The 24,587-nt window shown below is 43.5% G+C and overlaps 1 protein-coding gene across 8 annotated transcripts in view; it reads right to left on the bottom strand.

Annotated features, from left to right (window-relative positions):
* LOC126278680 (ankyrin repeat and IBR domain-containing protein 1-like) overlaps positions 1-24,587 on the bottom strand; it is a 579,195-nt gene that overhangs the window by 229,084 nt on the left and 325,524 nt on the right. For all 8 annotated transcript variants that reach the window (XM_049978928.1, XM_049978932.1, XM_049978933.1 and 5 more), the window contains one exon: positions 15,271-15,600. In XM_049978928.1, the coding sequence (XP_049834885.1) occupies positions 15,271-15,600 (330 nt within the window). The remainder of the gene's footprint in view (positions 1-15,270; positions 15,601-24,587) is intronic.

Genomic DNA, 24,587 nt, shown 5'->3' with positions numbered 1-24,587 from the left:
GTGCTTCGCGTTGCTGCAAATTTCTCTACTGTTAAATCACAAATAGACTTTTGTAAAAGCTAATGTTTCATTTAGTAATGTCAACAAGAAAAACATTTTCGTATACTTAACGTAGTCTTAAAAAACGCTGCAAAGTAAAACCAAAATGACAACGTAATACAGCTACCCCATAATACGCTGATATCATTGTAGATCTACCAGTTTGCGAGTCTCAGCGAGTTGAACGAAAAGTAAAATTACGCACCTGTTTCATGCGACATGTGGCAACTTAGTCCCAAGCATTCTACTGAATTTCAATTCTAAGGTAATGTTGAACTGAGTATAGCTATCGGCTGCGAACGGTGAGGCTATCATCCACCCGGCGAAAGTAAGAGAAGTCCGCTTCTTTGGTATTGTGGTTGGTCCTGGCGCCATTCTATAATTTCGTGAAATGTCTGGTATTTCACTCTACACGAATTCAACATTTCAAATATTTTAATTGATCTTTATTAGCTTTTTACGAACATAATCTTCTTATTACTGTAACAATGAAAAACAATATTAGCTTGAGACACGTTTGGTATTAAAGCCAGAACTCCTCGAAAAAAGAACGAAGAATTTCCAAGCGATTCGTAATACGAGGGTTGATCAACAAAGACTGAAACTGTTTTTCCACAGATGTTTGTTATTCCATTTCAATGTTTACATGATCTTTTTCAAAGTTCTCCCCTCCTCCCCTTGAATGCACTCTACAGAGTCTCTGCCAGTCCACGACGGATGTCGCAGGTCATTCTTTGTGAGGTCGTGGAGAATCGCATCACTTTTCTTGAGCACTGCTTTGGTTCTCAAATCGAATGCCCCGAAGCTTTGTCTTTTGTGATGGCAATAAAAAAAAACAATCACAGGGTGCAAGATCTGGACTATAAGGGGGATACAGTACACAGGTAATGTTGAACTCAGTCAGAAACTACATGATTTGATTTGCGACGTGTGGCCGCCCATTGTCCTGATGAAGTCACTACCCAGTCTGAGGAAGTTCTGGTCGTCACCTTGCAATGCGTTTCCTCATTTTAGCCACTAATGACGTACAGCATGCTGCTGTAACAACAGAGTGAGGGGGAACTACATGCTAGTAAATCAATCCATGAGCGTAAAAAAATGTGATCACCATCACTCCCTACAGATAGAAAACTTTCGCCTGTCTTAGTGTTGGAGAACCTGGTGATTTCCACACTATGCCCGTCCATTTTCCTTCAGGATCATTATGATGCAACCAGGACTTATTACCGATGTGAATCTATCCCAGAAACACATCCCGTCTGTGGTGTCACCGCCAGACACCACACTTGCTAGCTGGTAGCCTTTAAATCGGCCGCGGTCTGGTAGTATACGTCGGTCCCGCGTGTCGCCACTATCAGTGATTGCAGACCGAGCGCCGCCACACGGCAGGCCTAGAGAGACTTCCTAGCACTCGCCCCAGTTGTACAGCCGACTTTGCTAGCGATAGTTCACTGATTTCTACGATCTCATTTGCCGAGACGATAGTTAGCATGGCCTTCAGCTACGTTATTTGCTATGACCTAGGAAGGCGCCATTATCAGTTACTATTGATACTGTGAATCATGTAATGTCATGAGCGACGTTCGTCATTAATGGATTAAAGTTAAGTATTACACCAGCTACGTCCGTTGTTTCTAAATTCTAATTTCCTTGTCCTGTTCCAGGCCTCACGCCAGCCTGCGTGAGCTAAAATGCGTGCCTTTCGGTCTCCTCTAGTAACACGGTGTTGGTTCTCCTGCCAACCACAACACCGTCCATGAGGAAAGTGACGCAGTACCTCATGACTTGTCGCCATGGCTGTTGTTGTTGTTATGGTCTTCAGTCCTGAGACTGGTTTGATGCAGCTCTCCATGCTACTCTGTCCTGTGCAAGCCTCTTCATCTCCCCGTACCTACCGCAATCTACATCCTTCTGAATCTGCTTAGTGTATTCATCTCTTGGTCTCTCTCTACGATTTTTACCCTCCACGCTGCCTTCCAATACTAAATTGGTGATCCCTTGATGCCTCAGAACATGTCCTACCAACCGATCTCTTCTTCTAGTCAAGTTGTGCCACGAACTTCTCTTCTCCCCAATGCTATTCAATACTTCCTCATTAGTTATGTGATCTACCCATCTAATCTTCAGCATTCTTCTGTAGCACCACATTTCGAAAGCTTCTATTCTCTTCTTGTCCAAACTATTTATCGTCCATGTTTCACTTCCATACATGGTTACACTCCATACAAATACTTTCAGAAATGACTTCCTGACACTTACATCTATACTCAATGTTAACAAATTTCTCTTCTTCAGAAACTCTTTCCTTGCCATTGCCAGTCTACATTTTATATCCTCTTTACTTCGACCATCATCAGTTATTTTGCTCCCCAAATAGCAAAACTCCTTTACTACTTTAAGTGTCTCATTTCGTAATCTAATACCCTCAGCATCACCCGACTTAATTCGACTACATTCCATTATCCTCGTTTTGATTTTGTTGATGTTCATCTTATATCCTCCTTTCAAGACACTATCCACTCCGTTCAACTGCTCTTCCAAGTCCTTTGCTGTCTCTGACAGAATTACAATGTCATCGGCGAACCTCAAGGTTTTTATTTCTTCTCCATGGATTTGAATACCTACTCCGAATTTTTCTTTTGTTTCCTTTACTGCTAGCTCAATATACAGATTGAATAACATCGGGGATAGGCTACAACCCTGTGTCACTCCCTTCCCAACCACTACTTCCCTTTCATGCCCCTCGACTCTTATAACTGCCATCTGGTTTCTGTACAAATTGTAAATAGCCTTTCGCTCCTTGTATTTTACCTCTGCCACCTTCAGAATTTGAAAGAGAGTATTCCAGTCAACATAGTCAAAAGCTTTCTCCAAGTCTACAAATGCTAGAAACGTAGGTTTACCCTTCCTTAATCTAGCTTCTAAGATGAGTCGTAGGGTCAGTATTGCCTCACGTGTTCCAACATTTCTACGGAATGCAAACTGATCTTCCCCGAGGTCGGCTTCTACCAGGTTTTTCCATTCTTCTGTAAAGAATTAGCGTTAGTATTTTGCAGCTGTGACTTATTGAATTGATAGTTTGGTAATTTTCACATCTGTCAACACTTGCTTTTTTGGGATTGGAATTATCATATTCTTCTTGAAGTCTGAGGTATTTCGCCTGTTTCATACATTTTGCTCACCAGATGGTAGAGTTTTGTCAGGACTGGCTCTCCCAAGGCCGTCAGAAGCTCCAATGGAATGTTGTCTACTCCGGGGGCCTTGTTTCGACTCAGGTCTTTCAGTGGTCTGTCAAACTCTTCACGCAGTGTCGTATCTCCCATTTCATATTCATCTACATCCTCTTCCATTTCCCTAATATTGCCCTCAAGTACATCGCCCTTGTATAGACCATCTACATACTCCTTCCACCTTTCTGCTTTCCCTTCTTTGCTTAGAACTGGGTTTCCATCTGAGCTCTTGATATTCATGCAAGTGGTTCTCTTATCTCCAAAGGTCTCTTTAATTTTCCTGTAGGCAGTATCTATCTTACCCCTAGTGAGATAAGCCTCTACATCGTTATATTTGTCCTCTAGCCATCCCTGCTTAGCCATTTTGCACTTCCGGTCGATCTCATTTTTGAGACGTTTGTATTCCTTTTTGCCTGCTTCGTTTACTGCATTTTTATATTTTCTCCTTTCATCAATTAAATTCAGTATATCTTCTATTACCCATTGATTTCTACTAGCCCTCGTCTTTTTACCTCTGCTGCCTTTACTACTTAATCCCTCAAAGCTACCCATTCTTCTTCTACTGTATTTCTTTCCCCAATTCCTGTCAATTGTTCTCTTATGCTCTCTCCATGGCTATGGGCGCTTATTGGACCAGTCCCAAACCCAGCCTCTGTGCTGAGGTGGGGGAACCGGCACTTACCATCCGGCGCCAGCTGCTCATATTGAGTCAGGAACGTAAGTTCCATGCAGCTCCAACGTGACCCGCACACCATACTGTTATTCGTCCACATCTGGAGCACCTTTTTTTCCAGCCGTCCACAAACCACGATGCCATTTGGGTTTCGTGTGCAGCATGTGCTGAGTCATTCGGTGTGACGCCAGTGCGACCCCAGGTCCAAGGTCTTAACCGTCTCCACCGTGGTTACTGGAGCGGTCTAGAGAGATTTTAGATTTGGTGCCGAACAGGTGAGATGGCACTCCTGCTTCCGTTTTTAATACGGTCTTTTCTGCCGTTTTATCTGAGCTCCACGACCATGTAGCTGTTTTTATCGATGGGTCTAAGCAGGGTGACTCCGTTAGTTGCTCTGTGGTCTTCTCGGATAGTGTCCTCAAGGTCTGCCTCCAGAATTTACCATCTTTGAAGCAGAATTATATGCAAACTTGCGGGCACTGGAGCACATGACACATTCTCGCAGTATTAGATTTCTCGTCTGTTCAGATTCTCTGAGCGCCCTTTACTCTCTCCAGCGTTTGTATCCAGCAGATAAATTAATCCAGACTGTCCAGGACGCCCTCCTCCAACTACAGCGACTGGGGAAGAAGGTGTCTTTCTGCTGGGCACACTTGAATTCTGGGGAATGAAAGTGATGATTGAGCAGCCAAGGAGGCGTGTCTTGCAGTGTGCTATCCCCCTGCATGCCCTCACCTCGCTGTTGCGGTATGAAGTCCTGTGTCGCTGGGAACATGAGTGGCTAGAAGTGACCGACAATGTGTCTTCAAGCCCACAACTCGGCCATGGCGTACTTCCTTCCAGCCACGTCAACGGGACGAGGTTCTCCTCACTCGTCTTCGCATCGGCCACAGCCCTATGACGCATGGATTTTTACTCCGGCGAGAGGACCCTCCTGTGTGTGGTACTTGTGGATTGCAGATCGCGGTGCACCACATTTTATTGGACTGCATTTTATTTGTTGGCCAGCGGACTGCGGCGGATTTGCCGGTGGATCTGCAGTCTATTTTATGCAATGATCAAACGGACGTGGTTCGCGTTTTAAAGCTTTGTGAATTGTCCCACGTTTTTAACAAGATTTTGCGGAGACGTTTTTAATGTGTCAACAGGGTGGCTGGCTCACCCAGGTTTTTTGTAAGTGGCCAGCCAGTCACATTTCCCTGTGCTGTTCTTTTAGCTCTTCTGTGTTTTGTTTTCCCTCTGTTTTAATTTCTTGATTAGCTATCTTACCTCCTCATTGGTTTTAGTGCATGTGAGAGTGCCTGTGCGATTGAGTAATTGTGTGGTCATTTCGTGTGCATGCGTGTACGACAGTTTTCATTCTTATCCACATTCGTTTATTTTAATAATTGCCTGGGCGCTGATAACCACGCCGTTGGGCGCCCATAAGATCCCCAAACCACACACACACACACACACACACACACACACACACACACACACACACACACACACACAAACACCGCCGTTTGTTCGGGATTCAACAGCTGTGACACCCAACAGGCACAAACATGGGTCGTATGGAGATGATAATGCACAATCCTAAAGACACTGCCAGCCGAAATTCTCAGCACTTCACTGAGACTACGTGATGTTAACTGCCGATCCTCACGGACAATCACAGAGGCTGTGTTGATGCTGACTTGAGTAACAGCAGAAGCCGGAGTACCATGCCCATCTTGCATAGCAAAGACAATTCGGTCTTCTTTGAAGTCCTTGAAACACCTACACAGTGTTGCACGAGGTAGTGCAACTTCAAAGTCCGCCTGCTGCAGCTTTTCATAAGTTTTAGTGACTGTATGGTTTATACGAACACAGAATTTTACTGTGGCGTACTGCTCCACTCGCGTCACCTCCATTCTTTGGTATGTGAAATACAAAGAGCGTCTGCAAAACAGAGCATTGAAACTTAAGACAATTCGGTCTTCTTTGAAGTCCTTGAAACACCTACACAGTGTTGCACGAGGTAGTGCAACTTCAAAGTCCGCCTGCTGCAGCTTTTCATAAGTTTTAGTGACTGTATGGTTTATACGAACACAGAATTTTACTGTGGCGTACTGCTCCACTCGCGTCACCTCCATTCTTTGGTATGTGAAATACAAAGAGCGTCTGCAAAACAGAGCATTGAAACTTCCTGGCAGATTAAAACTGTGTGTTGGAACGAGACTCGAACTCGGGACCTTTGCCTTTTACGGGCAAGTATATTCCCGCCACCTATATTACAGATCTTCACCACTTTAAAAATGTGACAGCTCACACCATTAAAGTGAAAGTCGTTCGAGAGTGGCCAATTACAGACCGACTACATTTTTAAAGACTTACACAACATTCAATATTCATTCCATTATTTCATTGTAAGATCGTAATTTCTGCAGGAGACGTATAGCTTCAGGCTTCTTCTTACGGAGGACAGCTGTCGATCAGGTGGGCATTGTATCCTCGTGAAGTGTGGTGGCAGCCGACTACGCTCACCTTCACTGCATGAGAAATGCCAGCTCAGTGACTGCGTGAATTTGGTCTTCTCGAAGGTTAGTTTCTTACCCAAGCACGACTCACAATTCCTCCTCAGAGCTTCACTTCTGCCAGTACCTCGTCTCCTACCTTCCAAACTTCAGAGAAGCTCTCCTGCCAACCTTGCAAAACCAGCACTCCTGGAAGAAACGATATTGTGCCAACATGGCTTAGCCACAGCTTGGGAGATGTTTCCAGAACGAATTATCACTCTGCAGCATAGTGTGCGCAGATATGAAACTTATTGGCAGATTAAAACTGTGTTTTTATGTATAATATCCATAGGCGGCAGCACTTTCGTATCGGTAGATTGGCACTAATGCTGTGTTCCCAGAATGAAATGAAACCGGATGGAGACTCAAACTCGGGGCCTTTGCAAAACTCTGAGCTCGAATCTTGTTTCGTTTTCGTTTCATTCTGGAAATAGAGCATAAGCGCCAATCTACCGATACGAGAGCGCTGCCGCCTTTGAATATTACACATGAAAACCCGCTCTTTTCTAACATTCCAAGTCATGATAGGGAACTAACACGGAAGTTACAGGAAAAACTGAGTTTCAGTCTTTGTTGATCAGCACTCGTCGGTCAAGATCAAAGACCCGATAAATTGATGGACAGTTTGTAACAGACTGGTGTGAGTAAAAAGCAAAAATGTTACTGTCATGTTTCTTTGTGTTGCCTATTTTTTTCTGTAAGTGACACAGTTTCTTGATCAAATCTAGTTAGCACTGGAGAGTGAACTCTAGATAAAAAAATTATGTAAATTTTTCAACTGTAAAAATAGTTGTGCTGAATCTTTTGCAGTACTTCGGAAAATTTAACCATTATATTTTTCTCCGTTCCAAACAACAATGCAAACTTCGAAAGCGGTTATGCTAAATAAAGATACTCTTTCTTTCCACACGTCGTGAAAGCAGTTTCACAATTACATCATAGTACATGCTGCGAGAATTCATCTTTTCCTACTGAATTGGACGCCAGAGACAAATATATATGTAACACCGCTCCACGTATGATTACGATTCTCGATTATAGAAATAGGTATGCAATTTTTTCTTTTAGGTTGATAAACTAATAATTATTTTAATACATGTATCCTGTTTTCAGAAGGTCCCCGCCTTTTAAAAATTTTCCTCCTCATTATTAATAAATGTTGTACTTCAAAAAATTTCCATTTAGAAACTAACGTCTGATTAAAGGTCGATTCGCTCTTGATGGAACAGAACGTCATGTCAAGATATTCCACAATGCATTTCAAGTGGAAGCATTTCCACAGGTCGTCAACGGTATGGAACGGGACGTCGTCGTTAAGTTTTCGTAGCAAGAAAATGTTATCGTTGAAGCTGGTGGCGACAGCTATGTCATCGTTCTGCAAACATAGAACATTGACATATTTTCGCCGCAGTCACTCAAGTTATAGTAGTTTATATTGTGCTTTTGCATCTTCTATGTCTTAGTTTATTATTTTACTTTGTTTTCGAGACAAACTGCAAATGCCCCATTACGGCTTGGATACTTTTTTCAACTGAGTGTTCTTCCATGAGAGAGAGCACATATCTGAAAGCGAAAAATGATTTCGGTTTTTAAATAACTGAGCAGAGCACGCAGTTACACTTTGTACAGAGTATGCACTGATTAAGCAATTTACATTAAATAACCTTCTATTAAATGAAAAAGTAATCTCTAATGAAGAAGAAAAGTACAGTCGTTAATGAAGTTATACGCTACGATGTGCTTGTAAACGTATATATTTTCGCTTGATTTAAATGTCAGTGTTTTGAAACATTATCCCGCTTCTTAGCTGTTTAAGATACAAAACTGATTAAGAACATCCATTATGTAGTTTCATTTATCGTATTATTTCCTTAATTCCTTTGCTATGACTTTTTATATCACTGATGGTTTCTCATAACAACTTCATTTTCATCATCCCATGTAGGCTTTCACGGCCGGCATCTTAATCAGTAAACACTTCCGGGCTAAATTGCCGTGGTCGATCTGTAGAACTTCTTCTCCCTTACGTTTCGTTCTCAACTACGGAGAACATCTTCCGAGGTGAGTCGACGACTGGCTGCTAGGAGCTGGGGCCGCCGCTTGTATGGAGATCGTAGAGGGCGCCACCGCACGTCACATGGCGTCGATGTGTAGCTATCTCTGGCTATCGTCTATTCTCTCGTAAATTGTTATACGAAAAATGAGATTAACGGAGCACTTCACCCAAGTAGAAAAAATGCCTGAAAATAGGAGACAGCAACAACCATCAGCTGGAAAAGTATTTCTTCCGTTCATCCATAACATCACGGATCGCATTGGGAAAGTACTAGCCAAGTTTCAGGTGGAGACTATTTTCAGACCTACTAAGAAAATTAGTGACTGCCTAAGATCAACAAAAGATGCTCGTCACCTCCTAGCCACCCCAGGTGTATATAAAATTCTGTGTAGTTGTGACAGGGTTTACATAGAAACTACAAAAACAAGCATCAATACACGTTTGACGGAGCACAAAAGAAACTGTCGCTTGGGAGATATCGACAAATCGGCAGTAGCGGAACATGTTTTTAAGGATGGAGAACACGAAATAAAATTTGGTGAGACAAGCGTGCTAGCGAGGACGTTGCATTATTATACACGTATGTATAGAGAAATCCACAAACATCAATACAATTTTAATCGTAAAGAAGAAGGATTAATATTGGATAAAATATGGCGGTGGACGTTGCATCAATCACGTGACAATCGATTGCCTGCAATCAAGAGAACAGACGATAGCCAGAGAACTACACATCGACGCCACGTGACGTGCGGTGGCGCCCTCTGCGATCTCCATATAAGCGGCAGCCCCAGCTCCTAGCAGCCAGTCGTCTACTCACCTCGGAAGACGTTCTCCGTAGTTGAGAACGAAACGTCAGGGAGAAGAAGTTCTACAGATCGACCACGGCAATTTAGCCCGGAAGTGTTTACTGATGATTCACTTTTATCGTTCGGTACTGGCCGAAGAGACCTGAGGTCTTGTTGAGTTCCGTCTTATGTGCATATTCAACCATTTGATGACGATGTCGCCTGACGGTTCAGTCCTTCCTTTGATGTCTAGTGCGAACCCGTCCTTACTGTGAACCAGTGACAGCCGAGACCGAACCTCCCGCTACCGACGACGATTATCGCTGAAACAACCTGTTGTAGGCTACACCGCTATTTTCGTCTCCAGTCTGACGTGACTGTTACAAATACTCAAAATAACCGCTTTCTGAAATACCGATTTTAAGTTTTTTTTTATTGCTATTACTTCCAGTAATATACAGAGAGTTTGGACAAAGATCGAAAATCTGTAATGGAGGCAAAGGAGTGGGAGACCGAATTCAATATGGGGTTTAAGCTGCTGCAGAAATCTGTCTAATTTTCTCCAGAAAAGGAGACAGGTGTGGCGACGGCGAGAGAAAAGGTCACGAGTTGATGACTTCCCTACACCATCACTTTTCGCCCTGAAGCAGTCACGAAGTGAAGGGTTCAGTCATTATCTGAAGTTTATATAGCACTTCAATACAATTATAGATATATTAAAGTTACCGCCTCTTCCAAGGAATATTGTGGACGCTTCTTCCTTATGTGCCCCCTCCCATTTTTAACTTTTTAAACCATATGGAGCGTTGTAGTTCATTGCTTCCAGACTTTGTAAAATACTTTCCAACTAGGGATGGCAGCGTTCTGCAATACAACTGATGTCCGAAGACAACTGCGGGAAACTATCGTGTAGACCAGCTGGGGGCAAGTCTTGCACGCTTGACGTACAAGCACACTGGGTAATAGGCCTTGCCATATGGCAACATGTACAGCATTGTCTGGGAAGTGCTGTATCGGTTCCTATATGTTCGTTGATAATTTCTAACTGTAAGAGTTAGTACTAAAACTGGGCTGATTAATTTTCGCAGTTTCTATAATATTCTAATATTTCAAAACAATTGAAATTTTACGAAAAAAGTGGTTCAAATGGCTCTGAGCACTATGGGACTTAACATCTACGGTCATCAGTCCCCTAGAACTTAAAACTATTTAAACCTAACTAACCTAAGGACACCACACAACACCCAGTCATCACGAGGCAGAGAAAACCCCTGACTCTGCCGGGAATCGAACCCGTGAACCTGGGCGTGGGAAGCGAGAAGGCTACCGCACGACCACGAGCTTCGGACTGAAATTTTACGAATAAAGATTACTAATTTTAAAAACAAGTTTTATTGAAACAATATCAGCACTGCTACTAAAGCAAATTGATGTGCCTATTTTTAGCCAGTTTTTAGTAAACGAGAAAAAAAGTACTATAACCAAGATAACACAAATACAGATAAATACCAGTTATTTAGAACTAAAATACAGGTATCAGTTTTAGCCGGTCGGTTTTTTCCATCACTATATCATAGTCTAATATAACAGTCGCGACACTCACTGCTGTACAAGTTGTTATCATTTGACAGATCGAGCGACACTAGCGCTCCAAGCGGCGAGTAAGCCGAACGTCAGACGCGTCGTAAGCATAATGTTTGTTTTGCATCCATTTCCTAGTTATTTACGAAATATTTGAGTTATTTTCTTACCTCCAAGGATTTGTGTAGTATCAGAAGGCATATATGTTTCTAAAAATGATTCTAAAATAAGCGCAAGTAAGGACAAAATCCATGAATAGAGTGGCAACCTACAACATGTGTGTGAAGAAACACTTGTGACGTTGGATAGAATTGCAGCTTACCACGTTGATATCACACGGATTCACACGTAAGAAGCACAAACATGTACCTCCACATGCAAAAGCGATCGACTGCTCATTAATCGTTCTGTAGGTCTGCTGTGTTTGTCATAGTCGCCTGTTGTCACAAGTACGACCTTCATCTTTATATTATTCTAAGTGGGACAAGCAACTGCCAAATAGTGGGAGAAATACGATGCAAACATTATAGTGAGCTGATTACATTACATTTAACGCAAAACCAAATACTTGAATAATTTTCAAAGAATCTGTCAGTGAACAAGGTGCGAACAAAATAATGTCATCACATGAAGGAAGCAAGGAAAATTGAGTGACTAACAACAGAAGTGAATGAAATACATACCAAACATTACGCTTTTGTAACACACGAATAACTGCACTTAATCTAACCACTTCATCGTCAAAGCAGGTCTGCGTTGGCGATTCACACGAATCTGGTACTGATACACAGAGAGTTGAACTGACTGCTTCTGTGCCATAGGACTGTTTTACAGCTTTAGATGGATTGTGGAATGTTTCTGGCAGTTTCCTCTTTATCGTCAGTTGAGGTGGCTTATTTGGGATGTCAAGTAATGTGGATATTGCATTCCACACGAGTTTATTGTTGTCTGCGTTTATGAACTGGTTTTATTCGAAATGTAGCGAAAAAAAACTAATTTTAATATACAGGTAAACTAGGTCTTTTTTCATAAGGTCTCCTCGTCTGCTATTAACCAGCCATTTTCTGCTCCTAAGACGAAACATTCATCATTAATGCAAATGTAGTTTGCAAGTGAATCCTGACAATACAGTTTAGTAACATGATGGTATATACGTCTCAGGATCCTTAGGAAACCTTAAAAAAAAGACAGCTGTGGTGTCTACTTCCTGTTGTTGCTGCAATTTATTACGCTAAAAACGCTCCCACTTGTAAAAGCCATTGTAGAAATCAAAATAAACAACTACTATTCGCTTTCACGATCGCACCGAACTCACAGTTTAAGTAAATGGCCACTTGGGGCGCTGCTGGCGCGGTAGGCAACAAAATCGAGGCGAAGTGTCGCGACTGTTACATTATACTGTGACTATATTCAACACCACCTAGACTACAGTCCTGCCCACACACTTGTGACGTCACATACTCCTATCAAGCACTCTGTAGCTACATGAACTTCACGAGCTTTAGAGCTGAGACCGCATAGGGATTCTCGTGCTTTCCTCTTCTACATGGCCTTGTAATGAAAGTATGGAAATTTATATCATTGCGTAAAGTAACTGAACAAAACTGTCCTATATTATTTCAAGATGTAAAATTATTGTGACGATTTGCCTTAAATACTCATTTCTAGGCTTGAATACACACTGTAATTTTAAATTCTGTCTTTTACCACAGGAGCTACATTTTCTTTCAGTAAAAAATCGGCAATATGCAATAACAAGCAGACGTATTCAGTTTTAAATAGAGCAGCTGGAGCTCCTACAGAATTTAAGAATTTGTTTCCCGGGTTATTTTCGTAAATTTTTCTCTCTACTTCAAAATTTTCTGACCTCACACGAAACTCAATTCTTTCGACGAGATAGAGCAACTGACATAATGTTTAATAAATAAAAAAAACCGAAAAAATAACTTATTTCCCTGTTTTTCAAGAACTTTGGAACCTTAAACATGAAAAGATTGTTTCTCCTATATCCTTGACTGAAATTCGTGTCACAGAGTGTTGTTTATTTAATCACAATACACTTACATCGAAATTCTGCTTTACATACTGCTTAATCTGTCGAAGCAATTTTCTAAGGTAGTTTACTCAAATTGAAATTATTTCCATATAGCTGTATATGTAAAGCTGAACAAAGTCATTCTGTAGCTCTTCCAAATAAAAGTACTGGAAACTCAATAATCTGGTAGGAATGATAAGGAATACTAAACATTTTCGAGCCATGCTAATTAATCTAACTATTCTGTGTGACAATAGTTGCTTCGTATTAACCTCACAACAACGGTCCAGAATAAAGATAAAAATTATACTGGTATATGATACATAACTCCTTTTAAAAACAATTGGCAAATGTGGTGCAATACATGCTATACATTTTTTGTCATTTACTTAACCTTGAATGATGCGTAGACACAAATTCCTGTCTGGGAATAGCTGCAATCCAGCGATTTCTGAACTTCACACATTTGGGAAATCGAAACGTGCACTTGGCGAATATTTTATGACATATACAGGGTGTTACCAAAAGGCATAGCCAAACTTTCAGGAAACATTCCTCACACACAAAGAAAGAAAATATGTTATGTGAACATGTGTCCAGAAACGCTTACTTTCCATGTTTGAGCTCATTTTATTACTTCTCTTCAAATCACATTAATCATGGAATGGAAACACACAGCAACAGAACGTACCAGCGTGGCTTCAAACACTTTGTTACACGAATTGTTCAAAATGTCGTCCGTTACCGAGGATACATGCACCCACCCTCCGTTGCATGGAATCCCTGATGCAGCCCTGGAGAATGGCGTATTGTATCACAGCCGTCCACAATACGAGCACAAAGAGTCTCTACATTTGGTGCCGGGGTTGCATAGACAAGACCTTTCAAATGCCCCCATAAATGAAAGTCAAGAGGGTTGATGCCAGGAGAGCGTGGAGGCCATGGAATTGGTCCGCCTCTACCAATCCATCGGTCACCAAATCTGTTGTTGAGAAGTGTACGAACACTTCGAATGAAATGTGCAGGAGTTCCATCGTGCATGAACCACATGTTGTGTCGTACTTGTAAAGGTACATGTTCTAGCAGCATTGGTAGAGTATCCCGTATGAAATCATGATAACGTGCTCCATTGAGCATAGGTGGAAGAACATGGGGCCCAATCAAGACATCATCAACAATGCCTGCCCAAACGTTCACAGAAAATATGTGTTGATGACGTGATTGCACAATTGCGTGCGGATTCTTGTCAGCCCATACATGTTGATTGTAAAAATTTACAATTTGGTCACATAGGAATGAAGCCTCATTCGTAAAGAGAACATTTGCACTGTAATGAGGATTGACGCATTGTTGGATGAACCATTCGTAGAAGTGTACCCGTGGAGGCCAATCAGATGCTGATAGTGCCTGCACATGCTGTGCATGGTACGGAAACAACTGGTTCTCCCGTAGCAATCTCCATACAGTGACATCAACGTTATCTTGTACAGCAGCAACTTCTGTGAGATTGACCTTAGGGTTATCGTCAACTGCACGAAGAATTGCCTCGTCCATTGCAGTTGTCCTCGCCGTTCTAGGTGTTCCCCAGTCGCGAGTCATAGGCTGTAATGTTCCGTGCTCCCTAAGACGCCGATCAATTGCTTCGAACGTCTTCCTGTCGGGACACCTTCGTTCTGGAAATTTGTCTCGATGCAAACGTACCGCGCCACAGCTACTGTCCCGTGCTAATCCATACGTCAAATGGGCATCTGCAAACTCCGCATTTGTAAACACTGCACTGACTGCAAAACCACGTTCGTGATGAACACTAACTTGTTGATGCTACATACTGATGTGCTCGATGCTAGTACTGTAGAGCAATGAGTAGCATGTCGACACAAGCACCGAAGTCAACATTACCTTCCTTCAATTGGGCCAACTGGCGGTGAATCGAGGAAGTACAGCACATACTGACGAAACTAAAATGAACTCTAACATGGAAATTAAGCGTTTCCGGACACATATCGACATAACATCTTTTCTTTATTCGTGTGTGAAGAATGTTTCCTGAAAGTCTGGCCGTACCTTTTTGTAACACCCTGTACATCACTTTCACGTGGCACACACTTTCAACACAACATACACGCCAACATGACTGCCGACTACAGATAAGATGGCCAACATTTTGTGACGTCACGTGCCAATATGGCCGCTGTGCGTAGGCCTTGTATCTAGAAGGCTTTGCTATATCCCGCCCCTTTGACTCTCCGCGTCAGGCAAGGACGGGGTTGGAGGCCGTGGGCGGGCGGTTGGCGGCAGCGGGCAGTTGGCAGCAGTGGCACGCACCTGGTCCTGCGCGCGCAGGTCGACGCGCTCGGCGCCCCCTCCCGGCGTGGCGGCTCCGCGCCACTGCAGCAGCAGCGCGGCGCAGGCGGCGCGCCGCTCCTGCGCGCTGAGCGGCTTGCCCGCGGGCAGCGTGCACGCGGCGTGCAGCGCCGTCTCGTTGGCGGCGTTGCGCTTGTTGGGGTTGCCCGCCAGGTCGTTGAGGAAGGTCCTGAGCAGGTGCTTCATGCCGTGGCGCGCCGCGTAGTGCAGCGCCGTGTTGTGGCCGTGGCTCTCGCCGTAGCTCACGTTCGGGTCCAGGTTGCGCCGCAGCTCGGCTGAGCTCTGGAACACCTGACACAGGCCGCCGTCACACTCACTCGCCGCGCTCTACAACTTCAGTGAAATTACTCGCTAGTTGCGGGCAGTGTTCGTGACGAGCTCGTCTCACTCGGGACTGACGTCAAAATGACACGTACTGTACATGTTGTAACGCCCCGAGGAAAGAAACACCCCAATTAATAAACTTTGTGGAAACTTGAAGTAGGGAAGTTAGTCATCTTGACAGTGATGGCAACTATTGACGATAAAATCTACACTGGTAATACACTCCTGGAAATGGAAAAAAGAACACATTGACACCGGTGTGTCAGACCCACCATACTTGCTCCGGACACTGCGAGAGGGCTGTACAAGCAATGATCACACGCACGGCACAGTGGACACACCAGGAACCGCGGTGTTGGCCGTCGAATGGCGCTAGCTGCGCAGCATTTGTGCACCGCCGCCGTCAGTGTCAGCCAGTTTGCCGTGGCATACGGAGCTCCATCGCAGTCTTTAACACTGGTAGCATGCCGCGACAGCGTGGACGTGAACCGTATGTGCAGTTGACGGACTTTGAGCGAGGGCGTATAGTGGGCATGCGGGAGGCCGGGTGGACGTACCGCCGAATTGCAGGACACGTGGGGCGTGAGGTCTCCACAGTACATCGATGTTGTCGCCAGTGGTCGGCGGAAGGTGCACGTGCCCGTCGACCTGGGACCGGACCGCAGCGACGCACGGATGCACGCCAAGACCGTAGGATCCTACGCAGTGCCGTAGGGGACCGCACCGCCACTTCCCAGCAAATTAGGGACACTGTTGCTCCTGTGGTATCGGCGAGGACCATTCGCAACCGTTTCCATGAAGCTGGGCTACGGTCCCGCACACCGTTAGGCCGTCTTCCGCTCACGCCCCAACATCGTGCAGCCCGCCTCCAGTGGTGTCGCGACAGGCGTGAATGGAGGGACGAATGGAGACGTGTCGTCTTCAGCGATGAGAGTCGCTTCTGGCTTGGTGCCAATGATGGTCGTATGCGTGTTTGGCGCCGTGCAGGTGAGCGCCACAATCAGGACTGCATACGACCGAGGCACACAGGGCCAACACCCGGCATCATGGTGTGGGGAGCGATCTCCTACACTGGCCGTACACCTCTGGTAATCGTCGAGGGGACGCTGAATAGTGCACGGTACATCCAAACCGTCATCGAACCCATTGTTCTACTATTCCTAGACCGGCAAGGGAACTTGCTGTTCCAACAGGACAATGCACGTCCGCATGTATCCCGTGCCACCCAACGTGCTCTAGAAGGTGTAAGTCAACTACCCTGGCCAGCAAGATCTCCAGATCTGTCCCCCATTGAGCATGTTTGGGACTGGATGAAGCGTCGTCTCACGCGGTCTGCACGTCCAGCACGAACGCTGGTCCAACTGAGGCGCCAGGTGGAAATGGCATGGCAAGCCGTTCCACAGGACTACATCCAGCATATCTACGATCGTCTCCATGGGAGATTAGCAGCCTGCATTGCTGCGAAAGGTGGATATACACTGCACTAGTGGCGACATTGTGCATGCTCTATTGCCTGTGACTATGTGCCTGTGGTTCTGTCAGTGTGATCATGTGATGTATCTGACCCCAGGAATGTGTCAATAAAGTTTCCCCTTCCTGGGACAATGAATTCACGGTGTTCTTATTTCAGTTTCCAGGAGTGTATATTGATTAACACCTATATCATTCAAATACTGAAAATAGCACACAAAAAGGGGAGATAAAGGAAAATAATATCATAATTCTTTATCAAACGTCTATAGAATAAATTCAAAATCACATAAACGAAGGTTAAATCCTGGAAAGTAATTCAGGCAAAGATAACATTTAACATGGAAGAGAGTTGTTCCAGGTACGCCGAGAAAGCTTTAAACATCACATGGAAGAGAGTTGTAGCTGCATCGAAAAGGAAATTGAATGCAACTTCACTGCAACTCAGATATGGAAATGTTCATTCAGTTAGTTAGTTGCTCTTGAATCGCTCTAGAGTACTTGAGCGATAGTTGTCTGGACGCAAACGCTATTAGATTCTTTCAGTTTTGGAAGTTTGATAGTTCGTGAGGTAGAGACTGATGTATTGCTCAGTCATTCGACTGATGAAAGTTAATCTTTACCGTTCTCAATGCGACTGTCTAGTAAGACGAGTGTTACACTTCAATTGAGTGATATTGGTTCATCGGACTTAGCCTTCGTACTGATGAACAGTTACAAACCTTGAGAGCAATGGATTAACGACAGAAAAACAATTCGTAGTCTTGAGTAGAACATAATAAAACGAAGACACGAAGAAAGACAAGTACGCCGATTAATCAAAATTTGTCGTCAGCATCACGATTACTGGACTGAAGTTAATCTTGAATCATATATCGGTGTGCGTGTGTTGTAGGGACAAACAGCTAATTACAGAAAGAACAACAAAATATGAGTCAAAAGATAAATCTAACTCATTAAACGGACAATACAAAGTGTATTAATGCAAGTTGATTGTTCTTTAAACATTTTAAGTGACTAAGTGAGTACATGAATAATGGACAATGAAAAGGATTAGTTTAAACCAGTATTACGGCGTATTAAAAAAAAAAAAAAAAACATTTACAACGTAAGTTATCTCTGGAGTTACGTCGGACCGTTGTTAATAACTTAACGTAGCAACGACATAGCAACGGAATAGTAGTTCATCGTCGCTAAGTATGATGTGAAAAACGACGTTATGATTAAATCAGGATTTTATTACATCACGGAACTAACCGGGCATAAAAATAAAAATAAACGATTGCAGTTTACAAGTTCGCACAAGCTGATAAGACTGTTCCGGACAGATAACAGATTATTTTTAAACCACGCGAGGAGTTGTGTTCTTACGAGAGTTAGAGGTGCTGTTCCACGTCACACCGACGGGGACGAACATCGTTACGAGTCGCGTCTCCTCCCGGCGAGTGAAGAAGGATGGAAGGGACGTCACAAGGTCCGCAGCACATTTCGAGACCCACGTCCGGCCATCCTGATTTAGGTTTTCCGTGATTTCCCTAAATCGCTCCAGCCAAATGCTGGGATGGTTCTTTCGAAAGGGCACGGCCGACTTCCTTCCCCGTCCTTCCCTAATCTGACGAGACCGATGACCTCGCTGTTTGGTCTCTTCCTCCAAACAACCCAACCTAACCCCACATTTCGAGTAAGCCGGGCGTGACAGTGACACTATGTCATCCCAAGCGTAAGTGGGCTCTCGGAAAACGAAACGTATTCGGAGAGAAAAGAAGCTAAATGTTTATGACAAGGAAGAATATAAATGTCACTGGTGTTCATTGCAGTCGCAGGAATGAAACTCTCCTCCACGGTTTCTAACTAAACAAATCCTCAGAAATCACAACATATTTATACCAATAAAAAAATTGTAAAACCGTAAAGTCAGTCTGTTTGAAAACGCTAAGCTTCAAAACGACTAGACAGTTTTCATGGGGTTTTCACAGGTAACTTGCGCGAAGCTTCGGGCAACATGTCTGAAAGAACAGACGCGCTCATATAATTGATTCGCCTCGATGGGTGACTAATCCACCCTCTTCCGTGCAGATGCCCAAGACTTCCTAAGATAACATCAGCATAGCGAGGACTGTGGAAAGGTGGCGCTAGCTGGGAACGTGGATCGGCGGAGAGGGGGGCGCAGAGACGTTCCGTGCAGTTGCACTAAATACAATGTCTATGTGGCACAGTGGTTAAAGCAACTACCTAGCAATCCTAAGGGCCAGGGTTCGATCCCCGGCTGCATCGGAGATTTTCTGCGCTCATGGTCTGGGTGTTGTGTTGTCCTAATCATCAACATTTTCAGCCAGCACAGTAGCTCAGTGTGTTCGGTTAGTGGGCTGCTCGCCCTCTGTTATAAACAAACTGAGTAAAGGAATCACCGATCAACTTGAACGGATGCCTTGAGACGTCCGCCCAGACAAAGCGCAACAAAAGAAAGAGTAAGCAGGAGATCCCAGGTTCGAGTCTTGGTCTGACAGATATTTTAACTTTAACCCCGCTGATTCTGCCTAATTTACCGATGCAACTGACATCAGTAATTCTTTTCTTTCTCCCTCCATCTTCAAATTATATAAAAATGATATTGATATTTAATATTTTAGGCGTCTGCTCAACTCAGTAGATCATATGTTTACTTCAGTGCGACGATCATCACGGCATAACTCACCGAAGAACCGCTGTTAGCTTTGTAGTGCATCAAAGAACCAATAGATGGCGCTGTTAGTCTCATCTCAGTCACAGTAGTAGTTTATGAAAGTAGTAGAGTTAGTCGCTGCAGTCTTATCTTTACGAAAACAAACATCGAATTTATTTTCCCACGTTATATTCATTTACTGAATTTTCTTCAAGTATAAAAAAAGATGCAGTTCGGAAATAAACAGCCTAATACTTGAGACAAGCAAGGAATAGAAATGTCTTTGCTTCTCATTTCACTCGCAGCAATTTCATCCTTACATTTTATCAGACAGAAGTCACAAAATCGAAGAACACAGTCCCGATTGAGTGCGCTCTTATATGTAAATAATATCGAATATTGCAAAACAGACTTGTATTTCATTAACAAGAAAGTGACGCAATCTGTTACAAACGCAGCCGGCCGGGGTGGCCGAGCGGTTCTAGGCGCTACAGTCTGGAACCGCGCGACCGCTACGGTCGCAGGTTCGAATCCTGCCTCGGGCATGGATGTGTGTGATGTCCTTAGGTTAGTTACGTTTAAGTAGTTCTAAGGGACTGATGACTTCAGAAGTTAAGTCATATAGTGCTCAGAGCAATTTGAACCATTTTGTTACAAACGCAAAGATGAATATATACGAGGGTCACTCCAAAAGAAATGCACACTATTCTTTTTTAAAAAAATCCATCTTTCATTTTACATGTTTGAAAGTTTTACAGTGTATAGATACATCCTTTAGGAACAAATTTTTCATTTCTCCACATAATTTCCATCCATCTTAACTGCCTTACGCCATCTTGGAACCAGCGCCTGTATACCCGCACGGAAAAATTCTGGACCAACCTGTTGGAGCCACTGTCTGGCAGCATGCACAAGGGAGTCATCATCTTCAAACCTTGTTCCACGAAGAATCTTTCAGTTTCCCAAAGAGATGATAGTCACATGGAGCCAGGTCAGGACTGTAAGGCGGGTGTTTCAGTGTTGTCCATCCGAGTTTTGTGATCGCTTCCATGGTTTTTTGACTGACATGTGGTCGTGCATTGCCGTGCAACAGCAAAACATCCTGCTTTTGTCGATGTCATCGAACACGACTCAGTCGAGTTTGAAGTTTTTTCAGTGTCGTCTCATATGCATAAGAATTTATGGTGGTTCCAATTGACATGATGTCCACAAGCAAGAGTCCTTCGGAATCGAAAAACACCGCACCCATAACTTTTCCAGCAGAAGGTGTGGCTTTGAATTTTTTGTTCTTGGGTGAATTTGCATGATGCCACTCCATTGATTGCCTCTTCGTCTCTGGTGAAAAATGATGGAGCCATGTTTCATTACCTGTCACAATTCTTCCAAGAAATTCATCTCCACCATTCTCGTACTGTTCCAAAAGTTTGCTGCATACAGTTTTTCTTGTTTCTTTGTGAGCCACTGTCAACATCCTGGGAACCCACCGGGCACAAACCTTTTGTAACGCCAACACTTTCAGTATTCTGCAAATACTTCCTTTCCCTATCCCAACGTAGCGTGACAATTCGTTCAATGTGATGTGTCTGTCAGCAGTCACCAGTTCGTTAACTCTCTGCACATTGTCTGGAGTGTGTGCAGTATGAGGCCTACCGCTGCGAGGACGATCCTTAATATTGCCATGCCCACTTTCATCAAGTAACCTGTTTGCCCACCGACTAACTGTACTGCGATCTACAGCAGCATCTCCATACACATTTTTCAACCTCTTGTGGTTGTTTCCCACTGTCTCGTTTTCACAGCACAGGAAGTCTATGACAGGACGTTGCTTTTGACGAGCGTCAAGTGTAGCAGCCATCTTGAAGACATCCTGTGACGGCGCCACTCACGGGACAGGTTGAACTAAGTTTGAAAACAAGCGGGAAGGATGTATCTACACACTGTAAAACTTTCACACATGCAGAATGAAATCTGTATTTTTACAAAAATAGTGTGCATTTCTTTTGGAGTGACCCTCGCATATTTATTATTGACATGTAGCAGGATATGAACCTGCCTTCCACGTTGTGAGTAGCGTCCCTAACCACAAGACCTCGACAAACACATGCACGTCTCATTCATCTTACGAACTCTTGAAGACTTTTACCCGTGATCCGTCATTAACTAACATTTAATTATAAGAAATCGTACTAAGGGCGACAAGTTTGTGATAAATCTTAAATTCTGCGTTCCCTAGAAACGCCGCACTGCTTTAACACGCATGTTGTAACAAAGGACAGCAAAATACCAGTTTGACGAAATCAATATTACGCCTCCAAAGTTGCCGACTGCTGTCAGCGCATCGAGTGACATGCCATTCTGACGTCAGTTCTGAGCAAGCAATGAGCACGAGAAAGACAAGCTGCGGCGCGCACGTCACAGTACGTGACACTGCAAGTCTTACGAGTGCCAGCAACCTCATCTGGCAGCGAGCCAGCAACTATTTCAGACGAGTTTAATAATTCTTGACTGTGTGTTTAAATGTTTGCAAGTCCTCGATAACACACGACAAAATTAAACCTTCAGTGGCTACCATTTCAATTACATATTGTTTTTTCAAGGTCTCTGCGTTCGCGAAGTTTGGCGGGCAAGCCGACTAGTGTGACGTCACAACTTAGTTGCAGGGCCCTTATATCTCGTTGGTCCCGCGGGCAACTCGAACGTCTTAGGGACGGCACCCACTAGTTATCGCCTCGGCCGTCAGCATCGCATCAGTTAAGGCTCAGACTACAAAGAGTGCAAGATTACGGCAGAGGAAGTTGGGCGACCGCGTTCGGCAGCTGTCGTGCGTTTCCCTGTGACGTCACTTTTGAAAAGTGGTAGCAAAGCGAGACGTATTCTTCTCATTTTCCGGCATGTCACCATTGCGCCGAAACTAACATTACTTTACGAAACGTGAAAGTGAGTGGAATGAATAATGGGCATGATAGAAATATAAATACGCATTACTACTCCATATGGCAATGAAGTTCATATATTGCTTGCTTACAGTGAACTAACTCCTAAGAGTTGTCAGGCGCATTTTCTCTGGCATTTCGGCAGATATCTGCAATGTAGTTTTTGCAATATGTACCCGGAGTCAACGCTGCTCATCGTGTTTTCGTGCGACATCCAGTGTTAACAAAAACCACCGACTTGTTCCCTGTTAAAAAGTCTTTACTAGCGGAGTTTGATGCGTCCATTCGAAAGAGAGGTTTGAAATTAGTCTAGCGCGATGTTTGTTTTATCGTTTTATCAACATGTATTAAAAGGGACAGTAAAACAAATAGAATAACCATTATTATAGACGTGACAGATACCATTGCCCTGGCTCTCGTTGACTGCTACTGTCATGAAGTAGTCCTGTTCGGTCGCTGCTGGAATACTATGTGTTTTAATGTCCTTGATAGTACTTATCGATAAGACGAGTATCGCTCTATACTAATCTGGCAGGGCTCTATCTAGGGGATGCATAAAACTCTGCCTTAAAAAAAGTTTTGTTCGTAGTGGGGAACAAAAAAGTTTTGTTCATAGTGGGGAATAAGCCGGCGGTTTACGATGACACTGAGTGTACAATAAAAGATATGAGGAATAGTCTTTGTTTGGGATGACAAGAGATAAACACTGCAGAAACGAAATAGCAAAAAACGTAGATACTTCAAAAAATGCATCTAAAGACTCTTAGGAGAGACATCCACTATATTATTCAATATTTTCTGTTAGATAACTACTAATCTGCCGTTCTTCATTTTGAGTAATACTGTATGTACAACAGTCTCAAGAGTTATCCAGGTAGTAAAACATTTTGTGTACCACAATCGGCAATTTCTTTTTTCTTTTTTGTCTGAGTCATCAGTCTTTAGACTGGTTTGATGCGGCCCGCCACGAATTCATCTCCTGTGCCAATCTCTTCATCTCAGATCAGAGAGTAGCTCATGCAGCCTATGTCCTCTATTGTGCACTGGATGTATTCCAGTTTTTACCCTCCACAGCTCCCTGTACTACTATGGAAGTTACTTCCTGATGTCCAAACAGATGTCCTATCATCCTGTCCCTGCTTCTTGTCAGTGCTTTCCACATATTCCTTTACTCTCCGATTCTTCTGTAGCACCACATCTCAAATGCTTGCATTCTCTTCTTTCATGTTTCACTACCATGCAATGTTTTGCTTGAAGCGTACATTCTTAGAAACTTATTCTTCAAATTACTTTTATACTAGTAGACTTCCCTTGGCCAGGAATGCCCTTTTCGCCAGTGCTAGTGGGCTTGTTATGCCCTCCTTGCTCCATTCACCATACTTATTTTGCTGCGTAGGTTGCAGAATTCCTTAACTTCATCTAATTCGTCATTACCAATTCTAATGTTAAAGCTCTCTCTGTTCGAATTTCCGCCACTTCTCATTTCTTTCGTCTTTCTTCGATTTACTCTCAATTCACATTCGGAACTCATTAGAACGTTCATTCATTTCACAGATCCTGTCATTCTTCTTTACTTTCACTAAGTATAGCAATGTCATCAACGAATCTTATCATTGATTTCCTTTCACCTTGAAGTTTAATACCTCTCTTGAACCTTTGTTTTATTCCCATCATTGCTTCTTCGAAGTAAGGATTGAACAGTAAGGGCGAAAGACTACATCTCAGACTTACACCATTTTTAATCCGAGCACTTCGTTCTTTGTCTTCCACCTTTATTGTACATACTATATATCATCCGTCTTTCGCTGTAGCTTTCCCTTATTTTGCTCAGGGTCTGGAACATTTTGCGCCATGTTACATTGTCGAACGCTTTTTCCAGGTCGACAAAT

Source organism: Schistocerca gregaria, chromosome 6 (assembly GCF_023897955.1).
Source record: "Schistocerca gregaria isolate iqSchGreg1 chromosome 6, iqSchGreg1.2, whole genome shotgun sequence".
NCBI lineage: Eukaryota > Metazoa > Arthropoda > Insecta > Orthoptera > Acrididae > Schistocerca > Schistocerca gregaria.
Note: the sequence above shows the minus strand (reverse complement) of the source record. Positions and strands in the feature narration are given on the sequence as shown.